The following is a 23,801-nucleotide window of genomic DNA, read 5'->3' as shown; positions in this document are numbered from 1 at the left end:
TACTTCTTTGGGTTTTAAGATTATTTATGTATGTGCTGGTGTGTGAGGGTGCAGATGCCACAAGTATAGAAATAAGAGGAAAAAATATGTAGGAGTAATATGGGTTTCTTAGAGATTGAACTCAGGGCCTCAAGTTCAGCAGCAACAACCTTTACTCATAGAAACTCCTCTCTGGCTTTCACTTGTGGTTTTGAAAAAGGGCTATGGACATGTGTTTGGCCCTCAAAATAAACTAACACATTCTAAACACAAAAAGGACAAACAAAACAAAAGATAGAAGTATATCATTTTCATTTGCTAGTAGGATTTATTATTTTCCTATTTTCCATTACCTTTCAAATAAAATGTTTACAATCTGAAAAGACAGTACTTTCCTGATGTAATATTTCAACTAATCTCATTTGAGCATCAATGAGACAACTTTGTTTGAAATGTTTATATTGTACAAGGCTGTGACCTCATCTTGATCACCGTATGAAGATAGACAAAAGTAGACTCTCCAAAGCTCTTGTTTCTACATATCTATAATGGCCTAAAACCCCATAATCATATTAAAACACACACACACACACACACACACACACACCAGAAATTTTGTCTTAAAATAAATCTCATTGCAATTACATTATCTGGTATCTCTGAATAATTTATTTAAAAGGAATAAGATGATTTGCCAAATGGATAACTGATGAAGATGTGAAGATAAATAAAACTTCAGATTATCTTTGCATATCCATAACACATTAAATTATATTGTGAAATACACAGTTGATTGATGACTATCTGACCTTATTACATCTCTTCCCTATAGACAAAAATGTGTCTTTGGATACACACATGGGGTATTTAACTTTTTAAAATATTTTCTACTAAGTATTTTAACATTAACATTGTTAAAACATTTTGACAAAACAGCAAACGTTGGGCATACATCATCTCCACTTAGACTTGTACTTAGGAGACTGACACATGAAGATCATGAGTTCAAATGTATCTCTGGCTAATTACTGACATCTAAGCCAGACTGCATAACAAACAACATTTCAAGAGAATCTGTGAAAAAAAATGTGAAAAATAATACCAGGAACAAAAACCCAACATCCTTTCACAGACACCCTTACTTGAAAAGTATGATCACACACTGCCTGATATTTAAATAAAAATGGACATTGCAGCAGAAAATTTCTCTCACTGTGAAAGCACAATAGATTAACAAAAGCCACAGGATTATAAGGGCCACAAAATAAACTTCACTAAGTGGATTTGCCACACATATAGTACACTTTAATATCTACTTCAAATGTTGCAAAACAGAAGTCACAAAGTGACACAATGGTCTTTAATGAACTTAGTTAATAATTTATTTACTTCAAGGTTACAATGAAAAAGAGGTAAGACAAGTTTTGTTTTCCTGAAACTGAAGACAATTGTGATGTCTAAAGTTTTTACCAAATCATTTACATGAATAGAGCTTTTCTATTGTATGAGTTCCTCCCTACTTAATGACATCAATGTGAAAAAGAAAAACTTTAAGATATTTACAAGGCTAGACACATGGATGAGGCTTTAATACAAGTCCATTCCCAGCACCAAGGTTAGGTTTTTGACAACTTCCAGTAATTCCTGCTACAAGAAGCCCTAAAGGTCTAACCTTCTTGGGACCCAGAATGAAGTACCATACAAAGACACACTGCCATAGTAAAATTAAAATGAAAACAAATCTTTAAATTAAGTTTCACTTACGAATGTTTTCTCTTGTAATTCCTGTAACATATAGGTGTTGAGGCACCTAAAGGCTCATAGAGTGTTTCTCCATCATGAATTGGTTCATGTAACAGAAAGCAAGCATCTAGGCTTGAAGTCAGAGAAATCAATCATTCTCAGTCTGTGGGAAGATTTAGGCAATGCTGCTTTATCACTGGGCATTGACCTAAGAGTTATATCTACACATCATATTCAGTTTATACTTTCTGCTTCATGCTGCAGATTAAGGATGTGAATTCTTACTTTCCCACCTTAGCTGTCATGTCTGACACTTGTTTCCATGCCACCTTCACAGCAATACTGTATCACTCTTGAACTAAGGCCAAATTAAAACTCTATAAGTTCACTTAGACACGAAGTTTTATCACAACAACAGAAAAGGCACTAATACACATTCATTAAGTTTTATACCTGGATTCATTATCTCATGTAATTAAAGAGAAATACAAAATCTAAAAGGGTTATCTTATTATTTAAATTCATAGGCCTTTTGTCCATGTGAATCTTCATGTTAAACAAAATAAAGAGGAATATCATAATGCTTGAACAGATTGTTTATATTGTCAGTTTTTTTCTCTGGAATAAATAATCTTGTGTAACTAAATGTAAATGCATTGGCTAAAGATCTTACCAAATCACTTATATTCAGAGTACCTTCAGTATGAGTTTTGTCAGAATCCTAAAGTCTAATTTTATGTTCAGGGGTTTTAACCGACAAATTACACACTAAACTTTTACTCTTGTATAAAGACTACCATGACTTGCAAAACTTTGCAACATTGATTATATTTAAGTGGTTTCTCTGCAGCATGATTTTTTTCTTATGTTTTCAAAGGTTTCTGATACAAAGGCTTTATCACATTGATTACATATGTTGGATTTATCTTCAGTATGTGTTCTTTTATGTATTTTAAGACTACTGTGTTGTGAAAAAGCTTTACCACATTGACTACATTCATAGGGTTTCTCTCTAGTATGTATTCTTTTATGTATTTGGAGACTACTTTGACAAGTGAAGGCTTTACCACATTGATTACATTCATAAGGTTTCTCTCCAGTATGTGTTCTTTTATGTATTTGGAGACTACACTGACGTGCAAAAGCTTTACCACAATGATTACATTCATAAGGTTTCTCTCCAGTATGTGTTCTTTCATGCCTTCGATAATGAAACTGATGTGCAAAGGCTTTACCACACTGATTACATTCATAGGGTTTTTCCCCAGTATGTGTCCTTTCATGACTCCGATAATGACTCTGAAGTGCAAAAGCTTTACCACATTGATTACATTCATAGGGTTTCTCTCCAGTATGCGTTCTTTTATGTATTTGGAGATTACTTTGAGACGCAAAGGCTTTACCACATTGATTACATTCATAGGGCTTTTCTCCAGTATGTGTTCTTCTATGCCTTTGAAGATGATTGTGTTGTGCAAAGGCTTTACCACACTGATTACATTCATAGGGTTTCTCTCCAGTATGTGTTCTTTTATGCATTTGAAGATGACTATGACATGCAAATGCTTTACCACATTGATTACATTCATATGGTTTCTCTCCAGTATGTGTTCTTTCATGATTTTGAAGTTGACTGTGACATGTAAAGCCTTTACCACATTGATTACATTCATAAGGTTTCTCTCCAGTATGTGTTCTTTCATGAATATGAAGATAACTGGGAGATGTAAAGCCTTTACCACACTGATTACATTCATAGGGTTTCACTCCAGTATGTGTTCTTTTATGGATTTGAAGATAACTATGACATGCAAATGCTTTACCACATTGATTACATTCATAGGGTTTCTCTCCTGTATGTGTTCTTTTATGGATTCGGAGACGACTTTGACATATAAAGGCTTTACCACATTCATTACATTCATAGGGTTTGTCTCCAGTATGTGTTCTTTTATGTACTTGGAGATTACTTGGATGTGCAAAGGTTTTACCACATTGAGTACATTCATAGGGTTTCTCTCCAGTATGTATTCTTTTATGTATTTGGAGACAACTTTGACGTGCAAAGGTTTTACCACACTGGTTGCATTCATAGGGTTTCTCTCCAGTATGTGTTTTTTTATGTATTTGAAGATGACTGTGACATGCAAATCCTTTAATGCACTGATTACATTCATAGAATTTCTCTCCAGTATGTGTTCCTTTATGTATTTGGAGACGACTATGACATGCAAAGGCTTCATCATATTGAATATCTTCATAGGGTTTCTCTCCAGTATGAATTCTTTTATGACTTTGATAGGCAAAGGCTTCAACTTGGCATTGAGTATATTCAGAGGGTTTCTCTCCCTTATGACTTCTTTCATGCCTGCAAGGTTAATTGACACATGTAAAAGTTTTACCACATTCATAACACTGTCAAATCTTTATATCTGAATGAATTAATTTTACAATTTGGTCTAATTGTATAGAGTAATCAGAAATTAATCTTTTATCACTTTGTTTACAGTCATTTTGTTCTCCTTCATTAAGGGTTGTTTTGTGTATTTGAAGAAACCTGTGGTGGTAGGAGCCTGGCTCCTGTGGTATAACTGGCTCACATTTATGGCAACTACATTCTCTATGAGATTTTTCACATATTTGAAGAGAACTGGAAGAATTCAGATCTTTATTCCACTACTTACATTGATAAATTTTCCTATACTGCGAGTCATATTAAATTTGTAAAGTGAACCAGGACAAAGAGAATTATTCACATTCCCAATACTCATAGGGCTTTTCTGCAATGAGTTCATTGATGTATTCTCAATGAAGCTAGAAAATTAATTACTTGTAATCTTGACTCACAATCAACGAATCTACTCAACCTGGGGACTACTACATATCTTCTAATTGTTCTGAGGTAGGGAGAGGTACATTGTTTCTTTTCATATTCCTATGCTCATATGGCTTGTATCCAGAGTAACGTAATATACCTATTAAAGGAAGAATAACAAATAAATGTTTCCACATTGCATTCACAGAGTTTAACTTTCTGTTCCTCACAGACATATGGTATAGGAATTAAGGTTTTTCCATAACAAACCACTTTAACTCTTGACTCTAACTACACATCTCATTAAACTTTTCAAAGATAGAATAACTATATGAGTTACACTAGGTTTACTGCAGTCTATTTGCTTACTGGGTTTTGGACATACACTTATCACTATTCAACGTGTATGTTTTTGTAAAATAAGAGGTATGAAGCTAAATGGATTGGCAGTTCTACAGCATAGATCTGAGGGAGCTATGATTAAAATGGTGATATCTGTAAAGGCATTGATTCCTTGTCTTCCTTCTTAGAAGAATGACTCGCAAACACAATTCACTTACCTGCCATTGAGGAATAGTGTCTTGTGAGAATTTAATTATCATAAATGCCCTGTGAGCTGTGCTTATGAACACTGTTGCTTTTTTTTAAAAAAAAAAAAAAACTTCCAGATACATTAAATTATCTTCAGAGGCACATTTGTATCAGCTTGCATATAAAAATTTACCTTCCATGTCTTCGAGAACTTTGACAATGTTCTTCAATATTGTGATCTTCCCATTTGTAGCCTAAAATATAGCAGCAGGAAATGTATGATATATTATTGGAAACTGTGAAAAATTTAAGTTGCTATCTTCAGTGATTCTTAGATCCATGCCTGATTTATTCACCTCATTCTCAATCAAAATTACAGAAAAGCATTGATAAGTAAGAAATAGTTTTCCTGTTACTTTAAAACATATAGGAAAAGTCACAGTATTACCTATAGCGGTGAGGTTGATATAGGTCTCCAGCATCACATCTTTGTATAGATTCTTCTGGGAAGGATCCAGCAAAGACCACTCTTCCCAGGTGAAGTCAACATGCACATCATTATAGGTCACTGCATCCTAAAATATGCCATACATTATATAACAAAAAGCATGATACTGACAACATTGTAAATGTATACTTTTTGACAATATAATCTTATAATTCTGGTGCTTCCTGCACTTACTCTATGACATGAGAATTTTAATATAATTAAGTCACTTTAGAAGGAAACTGAATAGGAGGTTTACCCCTATCATTTCTGAACATTTCAAATGGATAGCATGACACAAGAGAAATGCCTCTTAACAGACAAAGAGAGACAAGCAAACAGATAAACAGTACTGAGTACACATCACAGAAACTGTATGAACAAATACTAACTACAAAAAAATATACACCAAGCTGGGTGTATTGGCTCATGCCATTAATTCCAGTACTCAGAAGGCACAGGCAGGTATATCTGCCTCTGAGATGCACTCAGTTCCAGAACAGCAAGAAGTAAATATTAAGAGCTTGTCTCCCCTGGAAAAAAAAGCATCAATCAAACAAAAAATAGGAAGAACTTAGAGGGTTTTGTTTTGTTTTGTTTTTTACTTAAGTTCCTACAAGGAGTTATGCATTTATTCCAGTTCTGTATTCATCTTCCAGAAATCTGAAATGCTTCAGTTTAAACTGTAACTTTAATAAATCTTATTAAAAGGAATTGTGCATTTAAACTGTTACAGATAGACAGATGAAAACATTAGCAAAGTAAATGTTGATCATAAATAACACAGGGTAGGAGAGATGGTTCAGAAGTTAAGAGCTCTTGCTAGTCCTGCATATAGGTGTAGTCAATTGACACTACATATGTGAGTGATCAAATTATCCATTATTCCAAGCTCAGGGATCCTAAGACTACCCTTTGACTATTGTGAGGACATGCACATGTGTGCATATCCATGTATGCAGGCAAAAAAATATTCACTTAAAAAAAGAAAACAAATAAGAAGAATGTCACACACTTGTAATTCAGTTACTCAGAGCCCCAGGCAATATTAATGTCATGAATACTGACATCCTGGGACAGAAAATGATACCCTCTGCCAAATTTCAAAATTCCAGTTGGGGTTGCAGTTCAGTAAACCAGTATATGTTTGACGTGAACAAAAATCTATACTCTAAACCCATCATACAATTGTATAAACATATATAATTATATTTTAAAAACTTAGGGATGTTGTCCCACCTTTAATACCAGATTTGGAAACAAGAGGCAGGTGAATTTCTGTGTTTAAGGACAGTCTGGTCTACAGAGCAACTTTCAGGACAGTAAGGGCTACTCAGACAAACTTTGTCTTCAGAAAAAAAATAAAAAAGAACAAAATTAAAATAAAATCAGGGTAACAAAATAGCTTATCATTGACTATCAATCACTTTAGTTGTATCTTATGTGATCTATTGATATCATCTATAATGGTGGTGAAGTAATGACAGCACAAGAAGGAAGTTGGCTGATTAGTTTCAATCATAACATAGTAGAAACAAAGAACAGGAAATGGGTTCAGACTATAGATATTCAAATCACATCCCCAATGAGAAATGTCTTCCAGAAAGGTTCCTCCAACTAATGTTTCCACAGGCATCACAAAGAAAGCCACCAAGGAGAAATGCATGTTCAAATACGTCATTCTATCTGAGAGTTTTTCATTCACTTGACTAGATTCTGACTCAGGTCACTATAGATTCATGGTTATCTAGGAAGAAAATGCATTTAGTCACTTCAATGATCTTCATAGTCTGTAACAGCCCCTACAGTCTTCAAATGTCCAAAATCTTTTCTGAAATTCAAGACAATCTCTTGATTGTATTATAAAACAAGTTAAATGAATCTGTCCAACATACAATGGTACAGACTGCTCTTTCCCATTGCAAAGGAGAGTAATTGAGACATACTGAGGTAAGACTGGACCAATGCAAGACTGAAACACAGCAGGGCAACCAGATACCTGGGGCTTCTGCTGTGGAATAACCCTCTTATACATGGTAAAGATTTGTCACTCAACTGGTTTAATAAAATGTTGATTGTCCAGTAGCTAGGCAGAAAGTATAGGCAAGGCAGCCAAACTAAGGATGATGGGAAGAAGAAGGCTGAAGAAGGATGGCTTAAAAGAAATCCCACATTAGCTCAGAATAGAGAATAATAGATGGTTATTTATTTAGGGGTAGACTCACAAATAAAAATCCTCTGCTGAAATGGAGAACAGAAACTGAATCCCATAGCCAGAAAAGAGAGCGGACACATGCTTTACATCAGCTGAGAGTTACTATCTAAACTGGACCAGCAGGATACAAAAAAAAGGTAATTACTGATTTTGACAAGACAGGTACTACAGTCCTTCAAAATTCCCTGATTCACAGGAAAGTCTGTCAGACAAGCTAGGGTTGTTGGCCAGAGCTGGATGTCCAACATTGCAAAGGAACTTTGGGTGACTGTTCAGGCAGCTTGAGGTTCTTGTCATTAGGTATTATTCACCTTTTTGGGGCCATTGATGGAGTTGAAGACTAAATAGTTATAATCTTTCTTAGTCATAATAGAAAGTAAATTAGATACAAACTTTAGACTCACTAAGAAAGACAATTAAGTACTTTCTCTAATTTTGCCAAATGCAAATAGATTAGATAGTGTTACTATAATTCTTACTTAATAATTACTTTTGTTGTATATAATTTTATAATTTTAAAGTTAAAACCTTCCTTTTAATTAGTCAAAAAGGGGGAAATGCTGTGAAATAATCTTCTTATATATTGTAAAGATTTGTCATTCAAACTGGTTTAATAAAACACTGATTATCCACTGGCTGGGCAAGAAGTATAGGTGAAATGACCAAACTAAGTATGATGGGATGTTGACCGAGGCTTTCTTACTGCCTGGTCCTGCAGCCATTAAGTCCCAAAGAAACACAGAGAGGTCTATATTAATTATAAAACTGATTGGCCCATTAGCTCAGGCTTCTTATTAATTCTTATATCTTATATTAGCCCATTATTCTTGTCTGTGTTAGCCACATGGCTCGGTACCTTTTTGGGTGAAGCATTCACATCTTGCTTCCTCTATGGCTGGGTCACGACTGCAGACTACAACTTACCTCTTCCCAGAATTCTTGTTGCTCTGCCTCTACTTCCTGCCTGGTTATCCCACCTCTACTTTCTGCCTGGCTACTAGACAATCAGTGTTTTATTAAAAATAATACAAGTGACAGGATAAAAGACCATTGTCCCACAGCACTTATGCCCCCTTAAAAAAACAAGAACTCTGAATCTAATATTCTTTCTTTAGCTTTTTTTCTGACCATTATTTATAACAACTTGTAACCAACATTCTAAACAGAAGAAAATATCTATAGTTCATTTTGGGGGAATGTGAGCATAGTTTTTCAGCCTACTTTCTGCTGACTGGGGGCACTGATAATCTTATGGGGACCTAAAGAAAATTTAAAACTGTTTCTCCACAAAGTCTCCAAACCAACACACTCAAAGGAATTCATAAGATTATATAGTAAATTTTCATAAAATAAAAACTAGTGAAGATTCATCATTTTCCAGAGTAACAATATAACCAGATTATAACTAAAAAAAATCATACAATGTAGATAGTACCACTAATAAAAGGAGACACAAAGACAGATCTACAAATTGAACAAGGATTAGGTGATTCTAACCAAAATTAGAATCAAAGAAATCATTGACCACCACTCACCCTGTGTACTCCAGTTCCTCCAGTTCTCTCCTTTGCCATTAATAGAAAATGGGTGGGGTAGAGATGATTGTGCCACCAAAATTAGATTTGCTTGAAGCCTTCTGATGTTTCTACATTGCAGAAAATAATTTTGACTACTAAAACTATCTCATTCTCTTTTGATAAAGAAAATGATGTCCATTAGGATCATTTATTAAACATTTTGTTTCCTATGATTGATGATTAAGTGTAAGTCTGTATTATATATCTAAAGCAACCCATTTGCCTCTAAGTCTTATAAAGATAAGCAAAGCAGCCAAGCCACTAAAGAAGTCTTACCTCTACCAAGGCTAGGTGACTACAGACTAAGCAAAGTAAGCAGCAAGAGCCTCTATTCCCTCACATTTTAAATTCTCTCTAGTGCTGAGATTAATGGTATATGACTCCCTACTACTGGGATTAAAGGTGTTAGGCACCACCACCTGGATTTGTTTGTATATTGATCTTGTGTAGCCCAGGGTGGCCCTGAATGCACAGAGATCCATCTTCCTCCAACTCCCAAATCCTGAATTAAAGGTGTGTGCCACCGCTGCCTGACCTCTAGTGGCCTAGTTTTGCCCTTCTGATATTCAGCCAAACTTTATTTAGTAAAACATAAATAGAATATTATTATATCCGAACTTGGGTGTTGGTATCTGAACAAAAGTCAAGAAGAATACTTGTTGAGTGACATGGGCTACCCACATACTGTCACTTTTTATCCAACAAACTAAAAATCTTTCACAGATTAACAACAGAAACCTAAATAAAGAAAGAAGCAAATAAATGATCCCTGTGAACTTGATGAATCATTATTAAGATGTTGGGACCAGGTAGGCTGCTCACAGACCTTCCCCACTCGCTGTTACCCAAGACCCAACATTCAGGGTTGCCTCTATGGCTGCAAGAGAACTCCAGCTGCAGCTTATCCTCCCCTGTCCATGTCTCCTGATGATTCCAGAACCATCTCCATCTGCCCTTCCCTTCACAGCTCATATCTGTATCCCAGCACCTAACTGCTTGTCACATTTGCCAGAAGACCAATTTAAGCTGCCCACAGATATAGCGCATTATCTCTTAGCCCAGATCTGATTTTCACAGTTGCCCCTATTACTGTAGTACAACACCAGAGGCAACTTCCCCTCCCCCATCTCTTTGCCTCCTCTGTATCCCTAAGATCATTTCTCCTGACCTTCCCTTCCCCTAGTTTCCAACACCAGCAAGCATTTTCCCTTGAACACACCAGCCAAAAAGGCCAGGACAAAGGGCAACACTCAGCCAATACATGCTCTGAAACTCCAGAGAACAAACAGAAAAACTCCAGGAAAAAAAACTCCCATCCAATTAAGATGAAATCAGAAACCAGCACCTAGACTCATAATCACACCAAAGTCAGATGCCCTAGCATAAAAAATAAAACCAATAGCAGCCAAGGCATGTTACCACAAGAGTTCAGCAGGCCCTGAGTATTCTAACATAGCTGAAATACAAGAAAAAGACTGCATGAAGATGATAGAAGCCCTTAAGAAGAAAATTCCTTAAATAAATTCATGAAAACACAAACAAATATCCTTGTTCCAAACACAAGGTCTCCCTATTATAATTCTGCTGGCCTTCCTTGTTACCTAGGTACCCTATCCCTTTAAGAGATAAGCTCCACCAAACCCCAACCCCCCCCTTTCCAAAGAGGCAAGATGATCTCATGCCTTCTCTCCTCGCCTCTCTCTCTCTGAAGAGGCAACCATTTTCTCTCCATCTCCCCCTTCTCTATCTCTTTCCCCTATAATCCCCTTATCCTTATACCTTTCCCAATACTCATTAAACAAACTCTATACCTAAGTTCTCTCCACATGGCATAAATATGCTGCTGTTAATACAATTTATGTGTCTAAAACTTATGTTTTACAAAGAATTCCCCAGGAGCTGAATTGAAGGAATCACCTTAAGCAGGTCAGATGCACCCCTCTTGCTATTTCCTGATCCTGACACCCTCCTCCTCAATTACCAGGACCTAAAGAAATTTTTTTTCTTCCTAAACTTAACCTTGTCCTCTACTCTGCTAACACCTTGCCATGTTCAAGAATTACTGAACAGTTCCACACTACAAATCCTGGACAGGAGTGAGGTAACCAGCTATTGCAGGACATGACCAGCACCTAGCTTTCTCAGGTCCCCCAAGACTCTGACATTCACAAACAAGCAGGAAGCAGTCTTGAGAACTTGACAGCCCCATCCCCTTAATCTGTAGTGACTAGCTCCTTGCCTTTTTATTATAAGAGAAAGATGGACATGTTATAATTCTTTTGGCCTTCCCTGCTACCCGGGTACCCTGTCCCTTTAAGACAAGCCCCCCCCCATTCTTCACCCTTCCTAATTTCACACCTTCTCTTCTCATCTCTGTGTGTGTGTCTGTCCTTCTTCTGAAGAGGCAACCATTTTCTCTCCCTTTCCCCCTTCTCTTCTCTCCGACTTTCATAAAAAAAGATTAATTTACACATTGTTTGACAGTGGTAAACTTCAATATCCTACACTCAACAATAGATAGGTAATCCATACAAAAAGTAAACAGAGAAATATTATAGATAGTAGACTTTGTAAACCAAATGAGCCTAACAGATACTATAGAACATTCCACCCAAACAAAAAGAATACATCTTCTTAGTACCACATGTAATTTTCTCCAAAGTTGATGACATACTTGGATACAATACAAGTCTCAACAAGAAAATTGAAATAACTCGCTGTATCCTATCAGAACACCATGGATTACAGTTCAATATTTAAAAATAAAACCCCAGAAACAATAGAAAGCTTACATACTCATGGAAACTGAACAACTCTTTACTGAAGAAAGTGGATCAAGACAGAAATAAAGGAAGGAAATTAAACACTTTTTAGAATTCAATGAAAATGCATACACAACATAACCAAACTTGGGGGACACAATGAAAGTGGTGATATAAGGAAACTTCATAGCACTGAGGGCTTACATAAATACCAAAAAAAAAAAAAAGAGACACCTTATACTAGCAACTTAAGAGCAAACATAAAAGCTCTAGAACAAAACAAAGCAAGCATACCCAACAGGAGCAGACAGGAAGAAACTATCAAACTAAGGGCTAAAATTCACAAAATAGAAACAAAGAAAAATACAAAGAATCAATGAAACATGGATTTGGTTCTTTGAGAAAATCAACAAGACAGACAAACCCTTATCCAGACTAAGAGACAGAGAAAGAATATCCTAATTAATAAAATCAAAATTGAAAAGGGGAAGCATAAGAACAGACAATGAGGAAAACTGAAGAATCATAACTACATATTTAAAAAACCTGTACCCCACAAAATTATAAAAGAAATGGATAATTTTCTTGGTTAACTACCACTTACCAAACTTCAATCAATATCATATAAAAATTTAAATAGAACTATAGCCCTAGTGAAATGCAGCAAGTCATTACAAATCCCCTTTCCCAAAAGCAGGGCCAGATGGTTTTAGCCCTGAATTTTACCAGATTTTTCAAAGAAGAGTTGAAACCAATATGCCTCAAATTATTCCATGTAATAGAAACAGAAGGAACATTATCCAATTCATTTTATGATGCCACAATTACACAGATACCCATAAATTAAGGTTCTTGTTTTTAAATGATTACAGATAACTTATAACAGATGTTGCTACATCAGATATGTTAAGCCCGAGACAGGGGGCAGTGGAAAGTTAGGTTTCTGGATTGGTCCTTAACAATTGGGCAATTGCAATCAGGTTGACAGACTCTGGGAATTCCAATTTCAGGTATTCAATGGGTTGGAGCCCGTTGCTGGATGACCTTGAGATTATTAACCTAATTCACCACAGATTTTTAGTGTTGTGATAAATAAAAAGAGAATTACAGACCATTTTCCCTCATGAACATATTCACAAATACTCAATAAAATGCTTGCCAACAGATTCCAAAAACACATGAAAAAGATTATCTAAACCAACTGAGTAGGTTTCATCCCAGAGAAGCAATACAAAAATCAGTAAAAAGTAATCCATCATAAAAATAAACTGAGAAAAAAATGTGTCTTCCTACTAGATACTGAAAAAAAATGATACATAATAAAAGTCTTGGAGAGATTAGGGATGCAAGGTTCATACATAAACACAATGAAGGAAATTTAAAGCAAGCTTATAGATAAGAACAGATTAAATGGAAACAAACTCAAAGTAATTCCACTAAAATTTGGAACAAGACAAGGCTGTCAACTTTCTCTTTTTCTATGAAATAGAGTACTTGAAGATTTAGTTAGACCAAATAAACAACTGAAATATATCAGTAGGATATAATTTGGAAAGGAAGAAGTCAAAATATCCTTATTAGAAGATGATGATAGTACATTAGTGACTTTTAAAAAAATCAACAAAGGAACTACAGCTGATAAACATTTTTAAGAAAGTGACTAGGTACAAGAGTAATTAAAAAAAAATCAGTAACCCTCCTCTAAAAAAATGACAGACTGAAAAAGCAATAAGGGAAACAACACCCTTTACAATAGCCTTAAATGATAATAATAATAAAATACACTCAAGTAACTCTAACAAAGCAATTGAAATACTTGTGTGACAAAAGCTTCAGGTATTTGAAGAAAGAAATTGAAGACGATATCAGGAGATGTAAAGATCTCCCATGATCATGGACCAGTAAGATTAACACAGAAAAAAGGTTATCCTATCAACAGCAACCTAAAGATTCACCACAACCTGTAGTGGCATTTCAAATGTATTTTAATAAATAAAGACTGCCTGAAGATCTGAGAGTAAAACAGTTCCGCTAAGTCCATTAGCCTTATCGACCAGGTAATGGTAACACATACCTTTAATCCCAGTAGCCACAATGGTACACACCTTTAATCCCAGCCCTAGAGAAAAATCTAAGATGGGGGGAGATAGCTCTCATCCTTTTGAGATTCCAGAGGCAGGATTGCCATTTCAGACTGAGGTCAAGGTAAGAGCCAAAGGCTGGCTGATTTGCTTTTTCGGATCTTCAAATTGAACCCAAATTTCTGACCCTGAGATTTATTAATCATGTTTCAACAATCCCCATCAAAATTTCAACACAAATGTTTAAAGACCTTGAAAGGACCGTTTATAGCTTCATATAAATAACAACAACAAAAAACAGAATAGCTAAAGCAACCTTGAACAATAAAAAAAACTACATTCATTGTATTTGCAGTAAAACAGACAAGTTTAAAGACCTGCAAAGGACAGTTCCTAGTTTCCTATGGAATAACAAAAAAACCAAACAAACAGATATTTAAAATAATCCTGAACAATAAAAGAACTGCATGGCATTGGAAGAAAACAATGGAATGGAATTAAAGACCCAAACATAAATCGGAACACACATGGATACCTGATTTCTGCTAAGGAAATTCAGAAATACAAAATGGGGGTGGAGGGGGAGAGAATCTGCACCTTCAACAAATGGTGCCTATTAATCTGAACTTCTGCATGTAAAAGAATTCAAATAGATTCACACTCATCACCTTGCACAAAACTCAAGTCCAAGTGGGCCAAAGACCCCCAACATAAAACCACACACACTGAAACTGATACAAGACAAAGTCAAGGAAAGTCTTAAATATACTGGTAAAGGAGACAACTTTTTAAACAGAACACCAAAAGTGCATGCACTAAGATCAATACTTAATAAATGGGTCCTCATGAAACTGTGAAGCTTCTGTAAGGCAAAGGACACAGTCAATCAGACAAAGAGAATGCAGAAAGATTTTTAACAACTCCACGTCCAATAGAGACCAAATATCCAAAATATGTAAAGAACTCAGAAAAGTAGATGCTGAATGCTGTGGAATAATCCTTCTGTATACTGCAAATGTATTACTCTCATTGACTAATAAAGAACTATAGATGGATACAAAGAGATTAGGTGGGGGAGGCAAACTAAGAGAATGCTGGGAAAAAGAAGGGTGCAGTCAGAGGAGTCACCAGTCAGACTAAGAGAAAGCAAGACATGACAGAGAGGTAAATGCAACAAACCATGGGGCAGCACACACATTAATAGAAATGGGTTAATTTAAATTTTAAGAGCTAGTTAGTAATAAGCCTGAGCTACTGGCTGATCTGTAATTAGTATAAGTAAGCCTCAGTGTGTCCATTTGGGAGCTGCTGGTAGAAAAGAAACATCTGCCTACAGTTAAAGATCTAAATAATCCAAATAAAAATGGGTTACAGATCTAAGCAGAGAATTCTCAACTGAGGAACCTCAAATAGCTTTTACCCTGTAATATCTGCCTCAGGGCTCTTATTATTAAGACCTATTAAAACTTGTGTTACATATTGGCACCTAAGTTTGTGGTATGAATTCATGAAAAAGTCACTTGACTGTGGCTTTGCAGCCTCTGGCACAACGCAGAGCTGCACTTGGGGGCTCCTGCCAGAGTCACTGCACTCCCACTAGGTTTTCTGAGCGAGTTTGGGATTTTTCTTGGTGTAGCCTCTCTAAAACAGACTCCAGCTGCCCACAAAACAGAGGCACCTGGGCTCCAAACACCTGCTCTAGACTGGCTGGTTCTGCCATCAGGCAGCTTCCACCACACGCGCTTTCTCCGCAAAATTCCGTGTATGTTTTCAGACAGCCAGCTCCCTCTCCCCTGCGGGTTGTGAGTTTCCTCTGAACCCCCTCCACGAGCTGCTGCCAAACTAGGTCTCTGCCTTGATACCCGCTAAGATTTCTACTGTTGTGACCACCACATACTCTCAGTTCGCTACACACTAGCAACTGCAACTGTCTTCAGCCAGGCTGTGTACTGCCTGTGTCTCCACTCAAACATGCTACTCAGCTGCAGCCTCAGGCTCCACAGTCAACAGATTTGGTGAGACAATTGGGAATTCTTACTTAGAGGGGGGGAATTGGTTAAAAAGATGAGAGTTTTTTGCTCACATTAAAAAAATAGCCAAGACTATTACAATGGAGGGATTTAGGTCTCTTTATGAAAATATGCTGAACAGTTTGAAAATGGAACAATTAAATGAGGATAACTAATTCAGGTGGAACTTATGTAATGTCAATTATAAACATTATTGATTTCATCATTTTTGTCTTTTCACTACAAAAGTTGGATAATATTGGTAGGTGCTAAGATACAAGTTTTAGAAAAAGTTGCCGGTTGTGGTGGTGCACACCAGTAGGATTTGCTGAAGGAGGCACAGGTAGGAGGATTACGAGTTTGAGGCCAACCTGGGATAATTAAAATTATATATATATGGTTTTAGAAAAACTTAATAAAACAAATCATAGAGATATTCAGATCCAGACAGAGTAATTTAATGGAGAAACAATTTCAGCATTAGGTTATAAGGTTAGAGAGGTACAGCCTAATGTTTTCAAACAACTCTACAAGAACTGTCAAATGATAGATATCCCCAAATTAAGAATAAAAAATTGAACAAAAAATTCAATCCTGTGCAAATTCACTCACCACACATATCCTAAGTGTTCTTTTTTTTCCCAGTGGAAAAGCTGTTTTATTGGGGGTCGAATACAGAAAATAAAATCAACACTCTATAGAAAGTGCATTTTAAAGTGAATTATCACCATTTTTCATCTTGTTTTTAAGCCTCACAGATCTGACAAATGATTAGAATGGAAGACGGTGAGGCTGAGTTTGAGGCGAGGCAAAGCTAAGTCAGTGAGCACACAGCTCAGCTCTGATAGTTACTACCTTGCCCAGGCCTCTGTGACTGGCACCCTGGTCTCCAGTGCCTAGAGTTTGTCCAAGGTTTCAGATCAGTGATCTTGACTCCTGATCCATCCTGGTCACTTGGTCTGGAGCCAGGAACCACACAAAGATGTGGCCTTCATCTCAAGCCACCAACAAGAATGTTGTCCCACTACTCTGGGGCCGGACACCACTGGCCCCAGCGTCTGGGTGTCCAATTTCCTGTACTCAGTAGATAAAGCCAAGCAGACCCCATTGTCTTACTGACCATAATGGGCCTGCCATTGATGAGTTCTGCTTGGCACACTGTTCCACTGCTACCCACAGTTCAGGCATCTTTCATCTAATGGTGAGACTCAATAGAAGGATCTGGAAGGGGGTTCGGAACAGATATATCAGCTGTCAGGTAGAATATCAATACCATCATCTAAGCAAAGCGTGACTGTAGTACAATCCAGAGGCAATGTGCAAGGCAGTTCTTTAAGCCTGAAAGCCTTCCAGAAACAGAGAAAATAAGCACACAAGCAGCCTGGGAGACCTAGAGAGTCTGGAAATCAGCTAGCTGGCGGGACAAAGCTGTATAAACTTCCAGGAATTTTTATCTAGCTATTTTTTTCTGTCTCTCTGTAATACTGGAGACCAAACCCAGGACCTCAACCATGCTAAGCAAGCCCTTTCCCACTGAGCTACATCTCTAGCCCTCGGTGAATTCTAAGATGAGACCAGAAGCTTTCGTGTGAGTGTCCTCCTTCCTATGAGCTAGCTCGGCTACTTCAGGCCTGTCACATGATTCTTTTCTTACACACAGACCTGAGAATTTCCACCCCCGGGGACAGACTTAGAAAGGAGACCTGGGTGGAGGTGAACTACGGCAGCTCTTGAGATTCCTGGTGTTTGCAGTACAGAAGCAGCTGGAATGGAAAGGGACGCGTCTACGAGTGCTTCAAAGAAGTCTTGTTCTTCCAGAAGCTGTTGCTCTGAAGTGCAGTACATATGCATATTCGTGTGTTTATTAAATGGCAGACTCTCTGAAATTACGTAGGCATTGTCCAAGCCAAACTTTGTTTGAAATGCCTTTTATGTTGGTATAATAATGACAGTAATTCTGGTTTTTGCCTCGTCCCTACCCCCTTTTGTCCTTCTGAGGCAAGCCAGATTCTCCTTATTTCTATCTAACCCACTCTCTACTTGTTCCTCACTGCCAGTTGCCACCTAAGTGTTCTTTAAATACCAATATGGTTTTTGAAAGTTTCTTTGTGGGTGTATGTTTGTGTATATGTGTATATGTTTTTGTGTGTATGAGTGTGTGTCTGGGTTTGTGTGATATGTGCTTGTGTGATGTGTGTATATTTGTGTGTCTATGTTTGTTTGTGTTTCTGTTTGGGTATATGTTGGTGTTTGTATGTATATTTATGTGTGATGTATGCATGTTGTATGTATTTTGTGTATGTGGGTGTGAGAGAGAAAGAAAGGTGTGTGTGATATGAGTATCTGACGTGTGTGTGAGTGCAGTTACATGCTATACCTAATGTGTACTGGTCAATGGACAACTTTCAGGATTTGATTTTTTTTCTACCATGGTTTCTACATGTGAACAGTAACATGTTTGATCTGATGAGTCAATCTCAAGATCTCACAAATACATATTAAATAAACTTTATAGAATAATTGCTGGCACCTAAAGTCAATCTAAATATACTTGTCTTGTGTGACTGCTTTTGAAACATACAAGAACTAACTCAAGTTTATTATTGAACCAACCTAAGTCAACTTCATAATTGGGGAAAATTTAGTGCGTAAAGTAATATTATAAAGCAATAGTGGCTACAATTACCCAAATTCACTATATCCATTGGTCTATGCAGTTGCTAACACCAGTTTGAAACACTTTAGACTTCCTCCTATTGTGAAACTCTCTCTAGAGTTGCAAATTACAAATACCTACATAAAATTCCACTTTCTAGCCTCCATCTCCTGACCGTTATGATTAAAATTAACTCAGATCTTGTTAGTAAGCTTTAGTAAGCTCTTCTTAAAATCCTGATAGGCAGCCAAACTTGGTTACCATTACTCTACACATGTTGACCTTCTGTTTTTAAATTCTCCATATCAACCCCTGCAAATGTATGAATGGCACAATGCATGTGAACAAATGCCCTCAGTCTCTGCAACCTCTGTTATAGCTCTCATTGGCTGAATCTTTTTCCCTTTTAATTCTACAAGAAGCAGTGAACCAAGGTCTTCAGACCTCTCAGTAATTTTTAACTATTCAGAGGAGTACATGGCATGCACCCCAGAACTCAGAAGCTGGGATAAAAACTGCCATAAATTGGTGGCCAACCTGGGCTAGATAACAAAACAACAGCAGCAAGATTCTCTTCAGGAGAGTAGAGCAGGGCTAAGAATTTCAAGTGACTGAAAAACTCTTAATCCTCAGAATAGAATGAGATTTACAATACTTTAACTACAGCACTCTGCTTCCCATATGGAAAATAACTTTAACAAATTTGTATAGCCACTATGGAAATCAAAATGGCAGTTCCTCAGAAAACTGGGAATAGATCTACCCCAAAATGCTGCTATAGCACTCTTGGGCACATATGCAAAGGATGCTCCATCCAACCCAAAAGACACATTCTCAACAATGTTCATAGCAGCTTTATTTGTAATATCCAAAAAATGGAAACAATTTAGACGTTCCCTCAACCAAAGAATGAATAAAGAAAATGTACTGTATTGATATAATAGAGTATTACTCAGTTACTAAAATATGGACATCATTTGCAGAAAAATGGATGAAACAAAAAAAAATGATCCTGGACTTAGAGATGGCTCAGAGGTTAGGAGCACTGGCTGCTCTTCCGGAAGTCCTAAGTTCAATTCCCAGCAACCACATGTTCAGGCTTACAACCATCTGTAATGAGATCTGGTGCCTTCTGACCTGCAAGGAGACATAAAGGCAGAATGCTGTATACATAATAAATAAATAAACAAACAAACAAATAAATATTTTTAATAGATAAGAAAAATATCATCCTGCGTGAGGTAACCGAGACCCAAAAAGACAAACACAGTATAAACTCTTAAGTAGATATTAGCTGTAAAGTAAAAGATATTCATGCTACAATCCATAGTCCCTGAGAGGCTAATTAAAAGGAGGGCTCAGGGGAACACAAGGATCTCCCTGGAAAGAGGAAATAGGATGGATTTTCTGGATAGACTGAGAATGGGTGGGCATGGGAATAAGGGAAAGCAGGCTATATTTAGGGATGAAGGGAGAGAGTGTGGGGGAAACTACTGGAATTGGGAGACATTTAGAAGTCGATATGAAAACCCAGTGCAGCCTCTGTAATATAAGTCTTATTGACTGAACCATTTCTTTCTAATTCTAAAAGAAGCAGTAAAGCTAGCTGTTCAGATACTCCTTAGACTCTATGAAAATAACAATAGTCAGGACTCCCAGGAAAGGGGGATAACGAGTCTGAATAGCCTTCTCTAATCAGGCAAGGTTTTCAGTATTGGGACTGGGAAACCAACCCAGCCACAAAACCTTCAACCCACAATTAAGTCCTACTTGCAAGAAGCAGTTTATTGGTGGCTCAGAACTTGTGGGAGTGGACAAACAATAATAGGTCTAACTTTAGGCCCATTCCAAAAGCAGGAGCCCATGCCAAACATTGCTTGGATGTCCAAGAGTCTGAAGCTCAATAGCCCAGAGATCTAGGATAAAACCAAAGACTAGCAAAAAGAATAAAAGAAAGAAAAAAAGAAAAAAAAGTCAATGAAATGATTTCTAATGATATTCTGCTATACACATAGAATTGTACCTAGCTCAATTTTATTCAGAAAAGTCTAATTCAAAAACTGATGGAAGCAGATGCAGAGACCCATGGCCAAATATTAAAAGGAGCTCAGGAACCCATGCTGATAAGGGGAAGAAGAACTGTAGCTGTCAGAGGGATTGAGGACACAAGGAGAACACACCCCACAGAATTCAGTAACCCAGTCGTAAGTGCTCACATAAACTGAAGCATCAATCATGGATCATGTAGGGGTCTGTACTAAGTTCTCTGTATATAACGATATGGTTACATACCTTGGTATTTTTGTAGGACACCTAAAAGTGGGAGTATGTGTGTAGGGTGTCTTTGGCTCATTTACCTGCTCTGGGACCCTTTTCATCTTAAATGGTTGCCTTATCTGGCCTTGATATGATGGACTGTGCCTAGTCTTACTGTAACTTGTTATACCACGTGCATGGGTTGGTTTTGGGTCATTTGACACCAAGTTAGAGACATCACAGAGGTAGGAGTCTCAACTGAGGAAATGCCTTCATGAGATCCAGTAGTGAGGCATTTTCTCAATTACTGTTCAGTGGAGGAGGGCCCAGACCATTGAGAGTAGTGCCATCCGTGTGCTGGTGATTCTGCAGTCTATAAAAGCTGAACAAGTCATTTGAAGTAAGCCAGTAAGCAGCATTTCTCAGTGGCATTTGTATCAGCTCCTACACCTCCAGGATCCTGCCTGTTTGTGTTTCTGTCCTGACTTCCTTTAGTAATGAACATCAATTTGGAAGTGCCAACCAAATAAACACTTTTCTCCCTAACTTGACTTTTGGTCATGGGGTGTCATCACAACAATAGAAACCCTAACTGAGAAACCTACGCCTAGTTGATATCTATGAGAGATTTATGTTTTTCTAAAGGGAAGTGGCTCTATCTCTGCAACTTTATATCTCTCTTTTGTTACTTTCACACCCCATATGCAGCTTTCCACAGCAGATGTCTCATAGTTTGGTTATCTGAACATCCTGTGGTCTCAAATTCAACCCACTTTCATCTTCACAGTTTCATATATTGAACTCTCACACTTCCCTTACTGAGGCTCTGACTCTGCCAAACACAGATGGGTATATTAGTGATGAACTGACCACAGAAGAAGAATTCAAGACCTTCCCATTTTGCAACTTTCTCATTTCCAGAATCAATACAATATAGGTGATTTTGCCATGTTTTGATGGACCTTACCAAGTGTGGACTACAGTTGTTGCAGGTTCTGTATGAAGTTGCTTTTCAGGACTAGGAAGCCTAGTTTGCCTACTCCTTCCATTAATTAAAGACTTAGCTGAATGGAGTCTCACCAATGGGACACCTTCCTAGGCTTCTAATTCAGAGCAAGTATCTTCTCTTTAGGGGGCTGGAGAGATGGCTCAGAGGTTAAGAGCATTGCCTGTTCTTCCAAAGGTCCTGAGTTCAATTCCCAGCAACCACATGGTGGCTCACAACCATCTTTAATGAGGTCTGGTGCCCTCTTCTGACCAGCAGGCATACACGCAGACAGAATATTGTATACATAATAAATAAATATTTAAAAAAAAAAGTATCTTCTCTTTAATGATGCTAATCTTCTTGAAAATTCCTGCCTCTTTTTCACCACTTGACTGCCATCTGAAACTACCTACTTCCGTCTTTCTCTACAAAACATAGACTTTTCATTTCTTTCTAAGTCCACTTGTTTTTCACTGTAGACCTCCAGGAGTTATCAGTAATAGCTATCTAACAGAACAAGTATTTTCTCTAAGAAATCAGCCCATTACTCTTTAATACTGCTTTACTCACTTTGTTGGGACATAGAGAGAATAAGAAAAATTTGGGGCCAAAATATAACACAAATGACCTGTATCTGTGGAGTATTATAAGTGCCTGTGCTTACTTACTAGGAAATGGTCACCTGATAAAGCCATGAGGAATGAAGCCAGTCTCTGGTTAGAGTGGCCACAACAAGGGGAGGCAGCTCTGATTGTTTTATTGACAGCAGCCACCTGTTTTATACCCTTATCAGAAACAGAACATAATAACAATTTCCAGAATCAATACAATTGTAGTTGCCACGACACAAGGAAGTTTGCAAGCTATACACAGTACACGAAATTAATATCTAATACCAATTGTACCATTAACCTTCCATGCTTCCTTGACTACTAATGAATCATTAAAAACACAAAGCAACCTGAATGCTTCACTGCCATTGGGTTACACCACTCTCTCAGACACTGGAAGGCACACTATGCCCAGGAGCCATGGAGTTTAACCTGGAAAAACCTATGATAAATATCTCTCAAGGCAGGTAAGCCAGGTCAAATCCACAGTTCCCTGCAGAGCCTATTGCCCACTAAAATCCTATGACTTTGACCTCCACTGTCTGCCATTACTCTCAACATTCCAATCTTCCAGGTCCTACCAAAACAACTGATTAAGCTCTGTGAACAGCTTTCTATGTTTTTTGCCATCTAAAGTCCTAATATCTTCAACATTCCTCCAAAAGTCAATATTCCCAGGTCCTTTGCAGCAACAAAATAACATTTGAGGTACCATTTTTTTGTTCCAACTTTCTTCTCTGTTGCTGTCATAAAATTCTCTAACCCAAAGCAATCCAGGTAATGAACAGATTTATTTGGTGGGTACCCCTAGGTTACAACCCCTCCTTATAGGAGCTTATAGGATAGAAAATCAAACAAATAACTGAAGGCAAAACATGGGCAAACATTGTTTCCTGGCTTTCTCTCTTGCTCTGTCACTGTCTCATGCTCAGCCAGCTCTCTTATCCAGTCCAGGCTCACTTGCTTAGAGATATTACCAACTCAGGGGAAGAGCCTCCTCACATCAATCATAATCAACACAGTCTCTCTCAGAAACAGCAACCAGATATTCTGATCTAGCCACTCCCTCAATTGATGTCCCCTCATATGGC

At 37.3% G+C, this 23,801-nt stretch overlaps 1 protein-coding gene across 1 annotated transcript in view; it reads right to left on the bottom strand.

Moving 5' to 3' along the window:
* Positions 1-297: 297 nt before the first annotated feature.
* LOC142845387 (uncharacterized) overlaps positions 298-23,801 on the bottom strand; it is a 30,146-nt gene continuing 6,642 nt past the window's right edge. The window contains 2 exon segments of the mRNA XM_075964007.1: positions 298-4,090; positions 5,262-5,322. Of these exon segments, the coding sequence (XP_075820122.1) occupies positions 2,586-4,090; positions 5,262-5,322 (1,566 nt within the window). The 3' untranslated portion in view covers positions 298-2,585.

Source organism: Microtus pennsylvanicus, chromosome 3 (assembly GCF_037038515.1).
Source record: "Microtus pennsylvanicus isolate mMicPen1 chromosome 3, mMicPen1.hap1, whole genome shotgun sequence".
Lineage (NCBI taxonomy): Eukaryota > Metazoa > Chordata > Mammalia > Rodentia > Cricetidae > Microtus > Microtus pennsylvanicus.
Note: the sequence above shows the minus strand (reverse complement) of the source record. Positions and strands in the feature narration are given on the sequence as shown.